Source organism: Panthera tigris, chromosome F3 (assembly GCF_018350195.1).
Source record: "Panthera tigris isolate Pti1 chromosome F3, P.tigris_Pti1_mat1.1, whole genome shotgun sequence".
NCBI lineage: Eukaryota > Metazoa > Chordata > Mammalia > Carnivora > Felidae > Panthera > Panthera tigris.
Genome location: NC_056678.1, coordinates 7,162,735 through 7,178,875, shown reverse-complemented (window position 1 = coordinate 7,178,875; position 16,141 = coordinate 7,162,735). Strand labels below are relative to the sequence as shown.

The window sequence follows — 16,141 nt, the reverse complement described above, 5'->3', positions numbered from 1 at the left end:
CTACTAGGGATTAAATGTGAAACATTAGAGAAATTAGTTTTCAATGATTTAGAATTTTAAGTATTTAAATAAGTACATTAGAAGAATTTATCAAATGATACTTATATTATTACAGCATAAATTTTTTTGAAGGTCAAGAATTTTTCTATGCTTCCTAAATTATTCAATTTTAGACTGAATGAATTACAAATGAGGGCTTAAATGATGGCTTCATTGGAAGAAAAGTGCTTCCAGTCCCAAGCCTGAGTTTAAACCTTTCCTGGGCTACAAATTCTAAATCTGAAGACCTGCTGAATAATGTAGTAACAAACAAGACAATGATCAGAACTGGACGATGCATTGGCTGGGAGGGGCAAAGGGCACACATCCAAAAGAGAAAGGGGAATTTTAATACTCATGGGGTTCTTTTTTTTGTTTTAAATGTACTTAGAGGTTACCAACTGGTGCTAATGATTTAACAGAAGACTAGTTGTAAAAATGTACATAAAAGGTGTGAGAAGACTCAGAAGATAGAAAGAATCCACAGAAAAGGGTAATGTTTTGAAAAAGTCACAGGCAAGGGAAGCCAAGGGAGAGAATTAAACCAACACGAAGGGAGGCACTTCCCAGCAAAACAAAACTGACGAATGTCATAAACATCAGATACAACAAATCTGAAAATCTTTCTTCAAATTAGCAATTATTCAAAATGCAATCTGAAAAGAATAAAACCCCAAACAGGTGTTTAATTAATGGAATCCCCACCCTCAGGCAATTAAGCAAGGAATCAGGGATAGCAAATGGAACGCAAAACCAAACTAAACCACTAATTTAAATATAAAACTCATTGAAAACATGCTATTTTACAATCTTTTTCATTGTTGCACTGGCTGAACTGAAAAGGAATCCAGTTTCCAAGAGCCAGTAATAACTAAACTCTAAATTTCTGTACCAATAAGACCAAATAGCCCACACAGCACACATATACAACATGAAAACACCATCTTTACAAGACTTCAGCTCTTGTACCAACGTGTAAAATTTGGCACTTAAGTGGTGTTGGGTCCTTTTGGTATTTTTTAAGTTACAGTTTAAAACTTTTGATGGAGTAGCCATTTTCTTTCATGGAGTATTGCTATTCCTTCTTGTATTTCTCAGTGTTACAAAAGGGGAGACCCCTGGCAAGAACTGCAATTTCTCTTTGTACTCAACAACAAAAATCACTGGGAAACTCTCCTCTCCGAGTTTCTGTGTTGTCTACCATCAACCACGCCTAAATATGTTGAAGTCTGTTCAGTATTTTTGGGGGCAGGTTAGCTGTACCAGGTCAGACGTTGTGGTCAAAAGAAGCTGCAAGTCTCCTAAAGGGAAAAGTGTACGGGCTTTGTGAGCATGATTTTCTTCACTGTCCCAAAGCGCGTGCACTTTACTCTTGTAGGAGCAAAGGTTTTTGCTTTTATTTTACTTACTTTTAATTTTTGAGACTGATTCAAATAATTGCTGGAAGTCTAATTAATGTAAAATTGTTACCTTTATTTAAAGTCTATGTATACACTTTCAACATCCTACCTAGATTGTGGAAATTCTTTGTCTAATGATGGCATATCTGACTTTGGGAAAAAGTCAAATGTCATTTATAAATATAACTGGAGCAATAAAATGGATCTATCTTGAACCAAAAATGAGTTATATTCACAAAGATATTTTTTTTGTAAAATGGTCTGAAAGCCAATCCAAAAGAAGAGTTCTGAGCGATGGCAATATACTAGAACATGTGTCTACCCATAAATCAACTTTGAGGGAAAACAGCAATTTGTATAATTTCTGGTAAAATTTTTAAATATCATTAATGCATAGATACAGTGTGATTATGGGCATTAATGCCTGTGTTTGGAATCAGGCTTACAGATGGGCCTTGTTCAAGAAGAGAATGGCTAAAAATGATGGCTTAAAAATAATAGCTAATACAGAAAATGCTTATGATGACTATCATAATAGTCATATATTATGACTATTAATAATAAAGGGATAAAGGTATTTTAAAATGGCAACTTTTAAAATAACCTTTTAGCTCACTTTTGGCACATTTATTAAAAGTAGTTTGAGAAAGACCATGTCATTTCTAAATTGTCAAGGTTTATGCTACCTTTTATATTACACTTGGATATCAGTACTATTTATCTATTCTTACAAATGGTCAGCGTACAGATGGGTAGCTTTTATCTGTGAGCTTTCACCTATACGTACATATATAGTTCTCAGTTATGAATTTAATATTATCTGACAGAGGCAAAAGATAACAATCAATATGAAGAGTATAATGCAGGCAATTGCTTATGATTATAATTAGATTTAGTAATAGGCCCCAGCAAAGAATTAGGTAATCACACCACCTCACTATCCTGAAATGTCTTAGAAGCAAATCAGAACAGGTATTTCTTCAGTACTTGACCAAAATCCCAGGGCATAAAGTACAGGTTAAGCCAGGGTTTGTCTTATCATTGATAGCAAAGTCATTCATTGTGTATTCAAATTACTGAGTACTTGCCACATAATTAAGTCCCAGGTGAAGTGTTAGGGATACAGTGACCTCAATTAGCATTTGTTAAAGCTCATTAACTCCTTGTATAGTAACAGAATGGTCATATTAGCATGCAGTCATTTCTCTTAATGATAGCTTATGAAATAAAATTAAGATAGAGTAATTAAGATAGAGCAAAACAACAGAAAAATTATTCAGCTGATACCCTGTTGTACAGGTATAGACATCTGACTAATTTTGGCCAAGTGTTATACTAATAAAGCATATACTGACTACTTCACAAATAAACACTCAATTGTGGTTTCATAAGTTTTAATATCAAAAACATTTTTAATTCAATTAATTCCCAGTATCTCTAAACCAAGAATTTTGTTCTCTAAACCAAGAATTTTGTTTCACGAATAACCACTGAGAAAAGTTTGAAACATTTTCTCAACAATGTGACTGTATTACTGGGGCACTTGGGTGGCTCAGTCAACAAGTGTCCGACTCTTGATTTCAGCTCAGGTCATGATCTCACAGTTAGTGAGTTTGGGGCCCATGTTGGGCTCTGCACTGGCAGGGTGGAGCCTCCTTCGGATTGATTCTCTCTCTCTCTCTCTCTCACAAAATTAATAAACATTTAAAAAACCCCAATGTGACTATTATTACTAATGTAGAACTTCTTGCCCATTATCAAATGGCTTAGAATTTCTTTCAAAATCGAGACACTGACATTTCACTGGAAGTATCACAATAGAGAAGAACAGAATTGAACACATCTTTTCCTTAAGTCAAGAAAACGATGAGAAAGGTCTTCTAAGGGAATTCCACAGGTGAACTGAATGAATCTTTTATTTCCATAGGAAAAGAAATATTTTTAATGGCATAAATATAAATTCACAAAACCAATCTGGTTTTGGCAAGAAAATGAAAGCAGACTATTTTCAATGAGTAAGGTGGATATGGGCAGTATGGCTTGCTTCTGAGCTTCAAAATCAAAACAGGAAGCTTTGAAAGAGCTGAAGTTTCCTACCATATAATTTTTTATCTAGCAGTAGTTTGGTAACTGTGAAGACTGAATTTTCTTTGTCACAAAACAGCAAGTTCTGAAATGATCAAGTAATTCACTTTACCTTTCAACCTTTTCAAGTAAACTGGAACATCACTCTTAATACTTTTGGAATCCTCTTCTGTTCTTTCCCATAGCATCTGAGGAGGGTTGTTCTGTGCTAGCCAGTCAGCTACTTTATTTTCCGGTGCCATCATTCCTGTTTGAATCCCTGGTAGGTCTTGAGTTCCGGGAGAAGACTTCTTGGACTTGTGGCGCTGATCAGAAGCAAATTTTGTCACATGGTCTCTAATAGTTACCTTCCCTGGGGTACTGTCATCAAATTCAATGGTGAATGAAGCATGCCCTGCACCTGCTGTATGGGAACTTGGTGTGTCTTTTGTCGGGATTTCATGAATAGTGCTCTCTGCTATTTGTGATGGCTGCTGAAATTCTTTGGTAGGGATTTCAAAGTAACTCGGTTCCCTGCAGAGAGGGAAAAGTACGTCTTCACTTGCAGCTGCAGACTGTTCCTCAACGTGCTTGGCATCTATGCTGCACCCTAATAAAAAAATAAGAGAAAATTCAAAATATTTGGGAGCTTCTAGCACAGAAGGAAATATAATCATGGCCATTTGTATTGCGCCATGAGAATCAGAAGGCAGATCAGAGCCTGGACGAAAAACCGGCAAATGTCAGAGAGAAGAGATGTCGACTATAAACACGGCGTTCAGGTACCGACAGAAGATGCAAGAGAAGCCGCGACAGCAAGAGATGGATCCTTCATGGCTAGACCGTATTTTTTCCAAATTGGATCCAGAAATCATCCAAGTGCAAAAGAACTGAAATCAAATGTGGATGGAGATGCACGTTCAACACACATATCTTAGAGTGACAGAAAAAATAGGAATTTCCTTATCAAGTCAGGAGGATGAAATATGTATGAACAAAAAGTACAGCTTCTGCACAAAGTAGAAATAAACATGAGGTCACCATGTGAGCAATGTTCTAGAAGTAATTATTCCACTTACCATTCTTCACCATGACACTGAGAGGCATTACTTCTCGAATTACAAAAATAACATTGATGTGCGATCCTTGTGAGAAGATGGATACATTTTGTAAAGAATGAAAGAATAACTAAAGATAAAACATGGTTTGCTTGCAGCACTGCGATCCAAGCAGCAGTGTGAAAGAAATAGGTTAAAAATAGAAAATTTAGTTGCCAGCCAATAAGCCCAGAAGAAAATTCACGTATATGTCTATACATGTGTCAGAATATGCACAAGTGTCAAGAATTCTTGGAGGAAAGCTGAATTAAATCTCAGATCAAAACAACCAGAGTTGGCAGAAGAAGTGAGCAACGCTGGGGTGCTGTCACTATTGTTCTGCTGTCTCAGAAATGAATATAAAGGTATAAAAATGCATTTATACATAATAAATGTAAATGAATAAGTAAACAAAATACATAAATGAAAATGATAATTGAAAAATTTTTGTAAACTGTGTTACCAGATACTACAAATGCAAAAAATAAATAGAGAAGTAAAAAAGATTAAGCTGCTCTCTTTTTCAGGAAGCAAAAGAACCATAGCCATTATTAAGATGATAAAGAGTTCAAATGAAAAACATTTTCCTAAAGCTCATAAAAGCACTCCGTTTTTAAACAGATTGATGGGAAAACTGTATGCAGGTAATTTACTAGGAGGAAAGGCAATACAGGGAGACTAGGCTGTTTCCAGTCATTCCCCAATTAAGTGAAGTAATATTTGGTCTCTTGAAGCATCGAATATTAGATCTTGATGGGATTCTTCAGGTGCTGTAACTGAATTCTTGGCAGTACTCTCTGAATATAAACAAACATCAAACTGTTTGCTTTCAGGTAACAAGAAGGGGACAGCAACACTGCTGTCATCCAGTGTGTGGAACAGGGTATAGAGAACATCAAGCACCAGTCCCCCCGCCTCCCAAAACAAAACACTACACAGAAGGTAAACAGAGTATCTAACAAAAACAACTTTCAATGTAAAAATTATTCTTATCAAAGTATACTTAATTTTTCTTATAACTAAAAATGAAAAATGTACATCAGAAAATACATCAAAGCAAAAATTTTACATGCTATTTGGAAGAAGAGATTATACAAGACTAAATAACCTAAGTCATGTTTTAAAAATTTCTTTCAGAGTTAATTCATCTTTATTTTAATAAAAAAATGTTCACTTGGATTCTGTTTACTCTGAAGGCCTGTCATTTAAAATTTCCATGACAGTAAAATTAGGCACTTCCCATGTATTAATGAATTCACTAATAAATGCTATTTGTAGTTTTTCATACATGGACTTATTTCCTGTTCATTACGGTGTACTGTACTTGGTCAATTCCATATAGGACAACTGGCTTATAAACCTATCCTCTCTTACCTATGTATCTATCTATCTATCTATACACATGTATACAATCACTCAGTCATTTATTATCTGCTTTGCTCATCTTTCTAGCAACAGGATAATACTGGCTGGGAATAAGGGGTGGTACTTTCTTACTACCACCACCAGATACCCAAATAAAATGATGTGGCTGAAGTGCAAGCCCAAACCGTGAAAAGCTGCTCCGGGGGTACAACACTTACTATCTATTTGTCATTCATGATTTAAAGGAATATTTTCCTAATTTTCCTTCCTTGTGAAGGAAAAGTTCACAGTTAATATTGACATACTTTCAACATGTTTTCACATTATAACACATAAAAACAGCCTAGATCAACTGCACACCACTGCTTTAAAGGTTATCACCCCTTAGTCCTACATCCAAGTCACCTTTACTTCAAGGACTGGAAACCTGAGACTTACACAACTTATCCAGAAATCAGTTATCTTGCAACATCAGGTAGCACAGTAGAGGGGAAAGGCAGCATGTTATGATCTGATGAATCCTGTGTCTGTCAGTCTTTAATTCTCATTTTTCTCATCGGAAATAATGGTATCTATGCATGAGATCACTGTCATGATCCAGTGAGGTTCAGTATTAAGTGACATAATGTACATTACCCAGAACAAAGCCTGGCACAAAGTAGGCACACAAATAAATGTTTCTCTCTTTTCCCCAACTCTCCAACATAGCTAAGAATTAGGGAAACAAGAAAAACTAACTCTAAAAAACTCAAGAAGGATACAATAACACCTATACTCCCATATTCATGACCTTTACTAACAGAAAAGTCACTCACTCAAGAGTCTTTTTACTATCTGCACAGACACATGTAGCAAACCTGAAGTGAGGATTAAGGTAAGATACACTGCACCAAGAAGTAAGGGTCAGACAGATGGCAGGAGTAAGACAAAAAACAAGAGCTTGGGACCCAGCTCAGAACCACAACAGTCCAGAACCATTCTGTGCAGAGGGCCAACAGTCCCACACCCTGTAATGTCTCCCAAGGCTGTCATGTGATGTATCACACTGCAGTAAGTGACATCCATCATGATGACTTTGGGTCATAAACCAGAAACTTATATTATATTCAGGCTTCTCCACTTGAGAAGACAGTGATATGGGTAATTCATTAATAGAAATATAGAAAATGGTCAAACTTTTACAGAAATTGTCAGTTGTAAAAGTTCAGTCATTTGGAAAATTCATTACGTGAAGGAATTCATCTCTCTGGAGATGATAAAAACAGATCAAGTGTGGACCTACTATACTTGGGAAATGTAGGCCTACTAGAAAAATTATTGGGAAAATTAATACAGAAGAATAAAACAGCTCTATCTCAGAACGCTGATGGAACAGATTCTGGAAATCTGTGAATTTAACATTCATTTACCTTCAAACTCAGTTCTGTTTATACCAAATTAAGTAAATTAATATATTAAATATACTAATATTTTGAGTATACTAATATTCTGTCATAATCTCAACTGCTAGGTATTTAAAACTATTTAATAAGTGATTATGCTAGAATTGCTTATCTAAATCAGAAGAGAAAATGGGGACAATACACCTCCAGAAAAGCCATTCCCTTCATTCTTCTGTACGAAATTAAGAAATATTCAATTCCAGATGCTAAAGGCAATGATGAAAGCACATTCACTCAGCCTACAACATACATCCAGCCTGGCATATTCAAGGACTGCAAATAAAGACTAGGAAACAGCAAAAGGAGTCACAACTTGAAAGTTTCCAAATTTAGTGTGATTAGATGAAAATCAACGTAAAAGAGCCAGAGCTTTATTCCTCACAGCTGCACGCACCTTCTTTTCAAACACACCTTTGCAACACTAGAAGACCTTTAGATGTAACCTACGTAAATGTTTACAGCAAGTTAGCAGGCCCTGGGCGCACCTATAGCTAAAGTGAGGGCAGTTCTCCTTTTTAATTGGACTAAAAATACTCGGACAATTTCTGGAGAATTTGATTGCTCCAGTATATACATTTGCTTCCAGGGTTAGGTCTGTAGGAGATTATGGATACATGTGGACCCACTGAGAGGGACATAAGAAATTACTAGGTCGCAGATACTCTATTAGCTTTTCTGAAATGTTCCCCCCTCCTAACAATTACTAAGATTTTGCATTCTAATAATGGTAACCAAGAAGCAAGTCACTTTTTGTATTTACAAGTTGCATGCTTAAAGCATAAATGAATCACTTATTTTCATAACTGGAAACATTTAATAACACTTTCAAAATGATCAAATTAAATAAGTACCCATCTTCAAACTGATTCTACAATCTCGACTAGTATCATAAGTTATTTCAGGTCAGTAAACTGTTCCCCTCATCCTATATTGTAAAAACTGCCAATGATAAATCTGAAACAATAACATCCTTGCACTAACATAAGAAAGCAGATAAGATTCTCTCACAAGACACCTAATAGGCTAAATCTGGCTGGGTTCTTCAAGCAATTTAACACAAACATAAATCACTTAATTCCTTCTTACTCAAAAATAATCCCAAGATTATGAGACAGCTTTTGTCATCTGGCAAAAATGACACTCAATGAGACATGCCACATAAGCTGATAATCATTTAAGAATTTAGTTTCATTCACACAGATGGCCATGAGGGGAGACACCCCCCTATGCGGCCCTATACGCCCACTGTGGACTGGAGGGCTGAGAAAGGGAGAAAAACCAGTTGCTGATGACACTGTAGAGATGCCTTAGCCAACCCTGAAGAGGTACAGTTATTTAAGCCAGGAAATTTCTTTCCTGTTCAGTCTCAGATAGCATTTGTTATTTGCATCTGATGTAATGCTGAATGACACTCAGTATGAATACTAAGTATTTCTAAGCTTGGACATGAAGAAAACTGCTGGTGGAGAGAAACAAGGAAGCTACGATGGGAATTTATTTGCAAAGTTGACAATTTCAGTTTGGGGCACTTGCATAATCAAGCTGATAAAGCCAGCTTTCTTAGACCTGTCCAAGGTCAAATTAGCACATATTTAAAGAACAGTGTTCTTAATCAATTTATTTATTTATTTATTTATTATCTTGTACAATTAGGGTCGAAGGTAGAAAATTGAGAAGAGTTGTGCTGGGATCTATCTTTGACTCAGTCAGACTTAGTTTTCCAGACTGCTCCCTGGTACCTGTGTTCAATTCCTACAGTTCTGGATCCTTATCTGACATTATCGTAGAAACTGCCCGTTTCACCCTTTGGTGTTGATGTCTTTGCCAAGTCCTTACGTGACGAATGACACCTCCATTCATTTCCTGGAAATCTTGACCCTTGCTGGTTTAAGGGCACTTGGTTCATTACTAAATCCCTCCAGCAACACAAGAATATGTTCCTTGACTATTAATGTGACCCAGAACTAATTTTTCATTCTGGCTGAACTTGGCTAGTCTTGCTACCATATCCCAACAAACAAAGCAAACTGAGGTTTTAAATAAGTTTTAATTTTATATCACATTTCTGAACATAACAGAAACTGTTCATTTAAAAACATGATTATATACCTGTGAATCTAAGGAAACACACAATTCGTTTGTGCCCACTATTTTGGTCTAATTGAAACATTTTAAAAATTCTTTTTAAATACCTTAAATGCTCAATTACATTATTAATCTATTTTCCAAGTTTTAATCTCATAAGTTGGAAAAACCTTTTAAATAAAATGATACTGGAATTAATACTTTATATGAGAATCATTCATAATAAACTTAAAATGACAACATCATTAAGACATTCATCAACATTTTTTATTAAATTAAGGAGTAGTAGATATCTTTTTTTCAGAGTTGCCAGATTTTTGTTTAATTACAAATTCTTCCCCAAATGTCCATTTAATGTCACAATCTTGAGATTTTCCTTACCTGCTGTTCCAGTTTCATGACTTTTTTCTTCAGGTTTGCCATTTGACTTGAAAGCCCTTTGTTCATCCACCTCATCATCCCCCCACCATGATGGCTGCCCATATAATGGAGTACCACGGGGCATCGCAGAAATATCTGGAAAAGGTGAAAAAAAATCTGTCTAAAGCATATGAAACAGAAAAAAAAAATGGTTTTGCACAATGCTACAATTGTCTGGCTAATTTACTAAATGAAAACAACATATAGTCTAGATAGTTGAAAACAACATATAAACTAAGTTGAAAAACTTAAGTTTTTGTGTCAGACCTTATTCAATGTTGGACATGACTAAATAAATGAAATTTTGCACTGGCTGATATCTAAGTAATGCACACTGCTGTAACCTAATAGCTTTTTGCTAAGGTGTACTCAGTGTTTTGGTATACAGAAATGGCTCATTAAGTAAGTCGAGATAAAAAAGACAAAAGTAAGTTTTGGTATGAATGACCATGATAAAGTTTTTTAAGCCTAGGGGGACTGTACAGTAACTAAATTTAACCTAGATGTTAACATGACTAGTAGATTTATATTTGAGCAAATTTGGTAATGCCTATTCTATTAATTTAAAAAAATTGTTTTTGTATGAATAGGATTATTTATGTAGAGCTGTTCCTGGAACATCATATATACAATAATAATTATGATGACATAATATCATTGGATATTTCCTTTTATTTTTTTAGATTTTTTATTGTTACTTTTAAATTTTTTTAACATTTATTTACTTTTGAGAGACAGAGAGAGACAGAACACGAGCAGGGGAGGGGCAGAGAGAGAGGGAGACACAAAATCCCAAGCAGGCTTCAAGCTCCGAGCTGTCAGCACAGAGCCTGAACTCACGAACCATGACATCATGACCTGAGCCAAAGCTGGACGCTCAACTAACTGAACCACCCAGGTGCCGCTGGATATTTCCTTTTAATTCACTTGTTATAATTCAAAAAAAGCAGACAAACATTAAATAAAAATATTGAAAACTATATTTATTTCTCTCAAATATTTAAATATATTAAACACACCTACATATAACTGTCATATATAATTATGTGTTATAAAATGCTTTCTAATGAAAGCGTTGGCTATATTAAAACCTACTCTAAAATTGTCATTATTACAAATTTATATGGGCATGGCCAACTTTTTTAGAACAAAGGATGCAATTTCTTCATAACCACGTATAAATATGGTATTTTCAAACAGGTTAACTTACCCATGGCTTTTTCCTCAGACTTCAGTGCTTCTGTGGCTTTATGCTGCACCTCTGCTGATGTATCTGCTCCCTTTGAATCCAGGCTTTTGGCACACGCAGATTTTGATAACTCTGATTCTGAAGATTTTTGGGACAGCTGAAGCTGAATGGTAAACTTCTCATGCTATAAAACGTTTAAAAATGAAAGTGAAACATCCAGGAGTGAAATCGACCCTAGCAAATGGTGGATTTACAAAGGAAATAAGTAAAAAATGTTTACCTTTAGTGCTTCTTCAGGGACCCTCATTTCTCCTCGAACTACAGTGAAAAGATTTGTATGTAAACAAGGCTAAGGAAGAATATATTTCAAAATTGTGATAATCAAGCTTAAAATAATCAAAGATAATTTAGGAATTGTCCTATTTTCAATAGGTAATTACAACAGAAGTATCATATTCCCCTTAAGAGTTAAATGTTAAAATATGCTCATAACTGTGAGGACTTTACTTTTTAAATACCAGAGAAAAATCTTGGGGCACCTGGGTGGCTCAGTTGGTTAAGCATCTCACTTCAGCTCAGGTCATGATCTCATGGTGCGTGGGTTCAAGCCCCGCGTGGGGCTCTCTGCTGACAGCTTGGAGCCTGGAACCTGCTTTGGATTCTTTGTCTCCCTCTTTCTCTGCCCCTCCCCATTTGTGCCCTCCTTCTCTCTCTCTCTCTCTTTCAAAAATAAAGAAACATTAAAAAAAAATACATACTAGAGAAAAATCTTAAAATCTAGCAAATAATTCTAAACTTAATAACGGCCTTCAGGAAGTAAATAACTGGGTAATAAATCAGAGCACAAAGACATGTTCAGTTCTCACAAACAAACAATATGACTACAAAGAAGAAAAAGCACCTGGATCAAATTATATTAATACTTAATCACAAAAATGTAAAAGGAAGTATGTCATCAGTGATTATCCAACAGCAAATCCTGAAAGAATTCGATTACTCAGACTTCACAAGCATTGATAAAAATGAAGCTCACTCTGAAAGTGCAAAAGAAATTCTATAATTAGGGTCCTTACAACAACCACAATCACCCCTTTCCTCCAGACATTGCAATCAGGGTCGTATCACACTGACAAACAACCGATTCTATACAATTAGAACCAAATGCTAGAAATAATGGGTGCTTTCATTATTATGCCAAAAAGAACAATGCCTCTGTATATTAAAAAACATCTTTCACTAAACAGTAGAGGTCACATTTCCCACCATTACTTAACCCTGTACTGAAAGGACTTTTATAACCATGTACTAAATTCTATTATCCTTTACCAATTCATAGCACCCTATGACTTCAAGGCTAGAAAGCTGTAATTATCACAAATGATTGGGGTAAAAATAGTTCCCATGCATAAGGAGCAGTAAACTTGCAAATGAGTTTTTAACTTCTATTTCTGTTCATTAAAATGATAAAAATTCAGAATTTTTTGGAATTGTAAAGAGCTTTAGGGACTATCCTGTTTAATTCCTGTTTAATATCTCATCCTTCTCTTCTATACATAGGGAACTTGAGGAATGGAAGGGCAAAACCTAAGACGAGAATCTTGTCAGCTGAAACCCAGTCCAGGGTTCCTGTAGCTGTGAAATATTAGAATTTTCCTTTTTTGTTATATGTATATGCTGATACATATTTGCTGACATATATGAAAATAAGTATTTCATAATTAGTAATTTCATACTTAATGAAAAATAAAAGTCCAGTAACTTTGTTTTATACCCAAGAAATGCATGAACAGCTGGAGGAGATTCACAGCATTTGCATACTTCCAATGGAAAACACAGTGTCTCAAAAAAACAGAAAGCCATTTCCATTTTTTCAATGGGAAACACCAATGATTTTAGCCTGCTCTGGGGGTTTTCCCGTGCTCCATTCAAGTTTATTGCTGAGGGAGTTCCAGGCTGTCCCCTAAGGCTAGTGTGGGGTCTTATGTTTACACTGAAGACTCCTTGAAGATCTGGGAAAACTTGAGAGAGCCCACCCTTCTTGGGGTCAAACACTTCATCTTTCAAAAAGTTTCATGTGTGTGAAACCAAAGATTTCAAGGATCCTCTTGTTTGGGTCATGAGTTCACCTGAGAACACCGGTCTGGCTGGGAGATTCTGAGACTGCCCTAATTCCAGCTTAGCTACCTTCTTCCTAATGTAACTTCCTAAGTTATAAAAAGTTTAAAATCCTACTTATTAAAAATTGTATCTGTTAGGTTATTTCCCTGTTTCTTTACATCGGGCTGTGATTGCGATTTTACATCTTCCCTATGCTCAGTTTATTCAAGAAATGTTTATTGGGGCACCAGGTGGCTCAGTAGGTTAAGTGCCTGACTTCAGCTCAGGTCATGATCTCCTGGTTCGTGGGTTTGAGCTCAGCATCTGGCGCCACAATTACAGTGTGGAGCCTGCTTGGGATTCTCTCTTTCTCTCTCTCTCTGCCCCTCCCCCACTTGTGCTCCCTTCAGGGAGCTGTCTCTAAATAAATAAACTTAAAAAAAAAAAATGTTTATCTACAAGTGGGGTCAAAGAAACTCATCTGCATACTAGTAATGCATTCAAAAACATCTTATCTAAATGTTATCTCTTATCTAGATAATCTTAGCTAGATAAAACATCTTATCTAAATGACAATTAAAGCTAACTAAAAGGAGGGCAACATTTTGAACAGTTTTAGTTACTCCTAGGGCCTTAAAACAACAGGTGTCAGTGTGAACATGCATCTCAAAAATCATTTTAAAAATTAATTTAAGTTGCTTCACTCGGGAGATACCAAACACTTACAGAAGAAATCAAATATTATATATGAGTTTTTGTTGCTTGGTACAAGGTTTCCAGTGTTAAGGTTTCAAAAGATGCTGTATTTTCAAACTGTTTAATGGGCATTAATACAATATTCTCTGAAAAACTGTATTACTAAAAAGAATGTGACTTTCATGGTGTTGAAGACACTGGATGCCACAACAAATGAGAATACTTGAATTATTTTACACAATTAAAAATACATTCTTTTTCTAAAATTTATGTGTCTTATATGTGTGATTTAAAATACATATATAGTAAGACTACCCTTAAAAATTTTCCTTAGAGTTAGCCAAAAACTTGTCTGTTTGGATCTTCTCCTTAGAAATATGGGAAATTTAGGGGCACCTGGGAGGCTCAGTCGGTTAGGTGTTCGACTTTGGCTCAGGTCGTTATCTCACTGTTTGTGGGTTCTAGTCCCATGTCGGGCTCTGGGCTGACAGCTTGGGGCCTGGAGCCTGCTTCGGATTCTGTGTCTCCCTCTCTCTCAAAAATAAATAAACATTAAAAAAACCCAAAACATTGTTTTAAAGAAATGTGGGAAATTTAGGGGTGCCTGCATGGCTCAGTTGGTTAAGCACCCAACCCTTGATTTCAGCTCAGGACATTATCTCCCAGTTTGTGAGTTCAGGCCCCCCATCAGGCTCTGTGATGACAGTTTGGAGTCTGCTTGGTATTCTCTCTCTCCCTCTCTCTGCCCCTCCTCTGCTCGTGTTCTCTCTCTCCCTCTCAAAATAAATAAATAAACATTAAAAAAATATATATGGGAAATTTGTTTGACTACATTCATAATATAATACAATACACAATTACGCTAAAATAGATTGCACATTGTATTAACAAGGCAGGTCCTAGAAGATGCCAAAGTTAAAAAAAAAAAAAAAAAGTTCATAGCAGAAAACCTTCCAAGGGTAAAATTTTATTTCTTTAAGCAAACTTTCTACTAGCTTAAGTTTGTCTTTATCTTCAGAAAGATGTATCGTTTTGTTCTGGCAGATCAATTCCTTTGTCCAGCTTTTAGAAAACCTTGTTTTAAAACAACTCCTTTAAACTTTTCTTCTATGACTTTATTCCATATCTAATAGCTCATGTCAATTTCTTAAATTTAGCTCTCTCAAACTTTGGAAACATCCTCCATTTTTGAAATCTGGAAAGTGTGTTCATGCTTTGTTGTGGACATCAATCACATTAATCGGGAAGAACCCTAACTTCTCTAAATGAAGAGTCTTTGATTTTTAGTTATGTTTATCCCCTTCCCGATCATTTTAGCAGCCATGATCTGGACCCAAACACACAATGCCATAGGTAATGTTCCAATTATAGATAAATCATCATCTTAAAAGCCACAACAATGATTTTCACCTTGTTTCTAATACAATTAATCCAATCGTTTTGTGGACATTATAGGAATAGACAACTACTTTGGGAAAAAGCAGCCCATTAAAAAAATTAAGGTACTAGGTTCTTATAATAACCCTGAGATGACTGAGATGGTAAGGATTTTGAGATTTATGGTATTTAAGTAATGTTTAAATCATTTTCCACTAAACATGGAAACCATATCATATTCTGATATTCCTTCTAGTTCACCAGTGATTCCATCTTTTTTTCTTTTTAATGTTTATTTTTGAGACAGAGATAGAGTGCGAGCAGACACAGAGAGAGGGAGACACAGATCTGAAGCAGGCTCCAGGCTCTGAGCTGTCAGCACAGAGCCTGACGCGGGGCTTGAACTCATGAACCATGAGATCACGACCTGAGCCAAAGTCGGATGCTTAACTGACAGCCACCTAGGCACCCCTGCATCTTAATCTTTTTTAGACTGGTTCCTTATCTCTCCCACCTCTTAATACTGGTATAGAATAGGTTTCAGTTCTTGGATCTCTTACCAATCTATATACACTACTATATATTAACTACTACTTTTCCAGACACATGAAAGCTGAAAGAATTCATCACTAGCAAAACCATACTGCAAGAAATGTTAAAGGAAGCCCTGAGCAGAAAGAAAATGATATCAGATGAGAAGAACAGATCTATAAAGAGGAGCGAAGAGCATGAGAAATGATAGTTACACTGGTTTAAGCTATAAGAGTACAATGGGCATAAAGATATGATATTTTTATTTCAATCTCATTAAAAGATAATTGACCTTCCACTTGTAATAATGTAGTATGGAGTTTGTAACATCTAAGAATA

The 16,141-nt window shown here is 35.6% G+C and overlaps 1 protein-coding gene and 1 long non-coding RNA gene across 21 annotated transcripts in view; one reads left to right on the top strand and one right to left on the bottom strand.

The window, feature by feature from the left end:
• Nucleotides 1–16,141, bottom strand: part of CEP170 (centrosomal protein 170) — a 127,585-nt gene that overhangs the window by 50,382 nt on the left and 61,062 nt on the right. For 16 of the 17 annotated variants that reach the window (XR_006214222.1, XM_042976926.1, XM_042976931.1 and 13 more), the window contains exons 5-8: nucleotides 11,382–11,440; nucleotides 11,123–11,285; nucleotides 9,874–10,008; nucleotides 3,637–4,113 (exon numbers count right to left, since the gene is read on the bottom strand). Coding sequence is in view for 16 of the 17 variants with exons in the window: in XM_042976926.1 (XP_042832860.1) it covers nucleotides 3,637–4,113; nucleotides 9,874–10,008; nucleotides 11,123–11,285; nucleotides 11,382–11,440 (834 nt within the window). In the remaining variant the exon portion in view is untranslated. The remainder of the gene's footprint in view (nucleotides 1–3,636; nucleotides 4,114–9,873; nucleotides 10,009–11,122; nucleotides 11,286–11,381; nucleotides 11,441–16,141) is intronic. The other variant, XM_042976933.1, reaches the window with a different exon arrangement.
• Nucleotides 1–16,141, top strand: part of LOC122236022 — a 47,529-nt gene that overhangs the window by 20,320 nt on the left and 11,068 nt on the right. For all 4 annotated transcript variants that reach the window (XR_006214224.1, XR_006214225.1, XR_006214226.1 and 1 more), the window contains 2 exons: nucleotides 5,434–5,542; nucleotides 9,907–10,017. This is a non-coding gene — a long non-coding RNA (uncharacterized LOC122236022). The remainder of the gene's footprint in view (nucleotides 1–5,433; nucleotides 5,543–9,906; nucleotides 10,018–16,141) is intronic.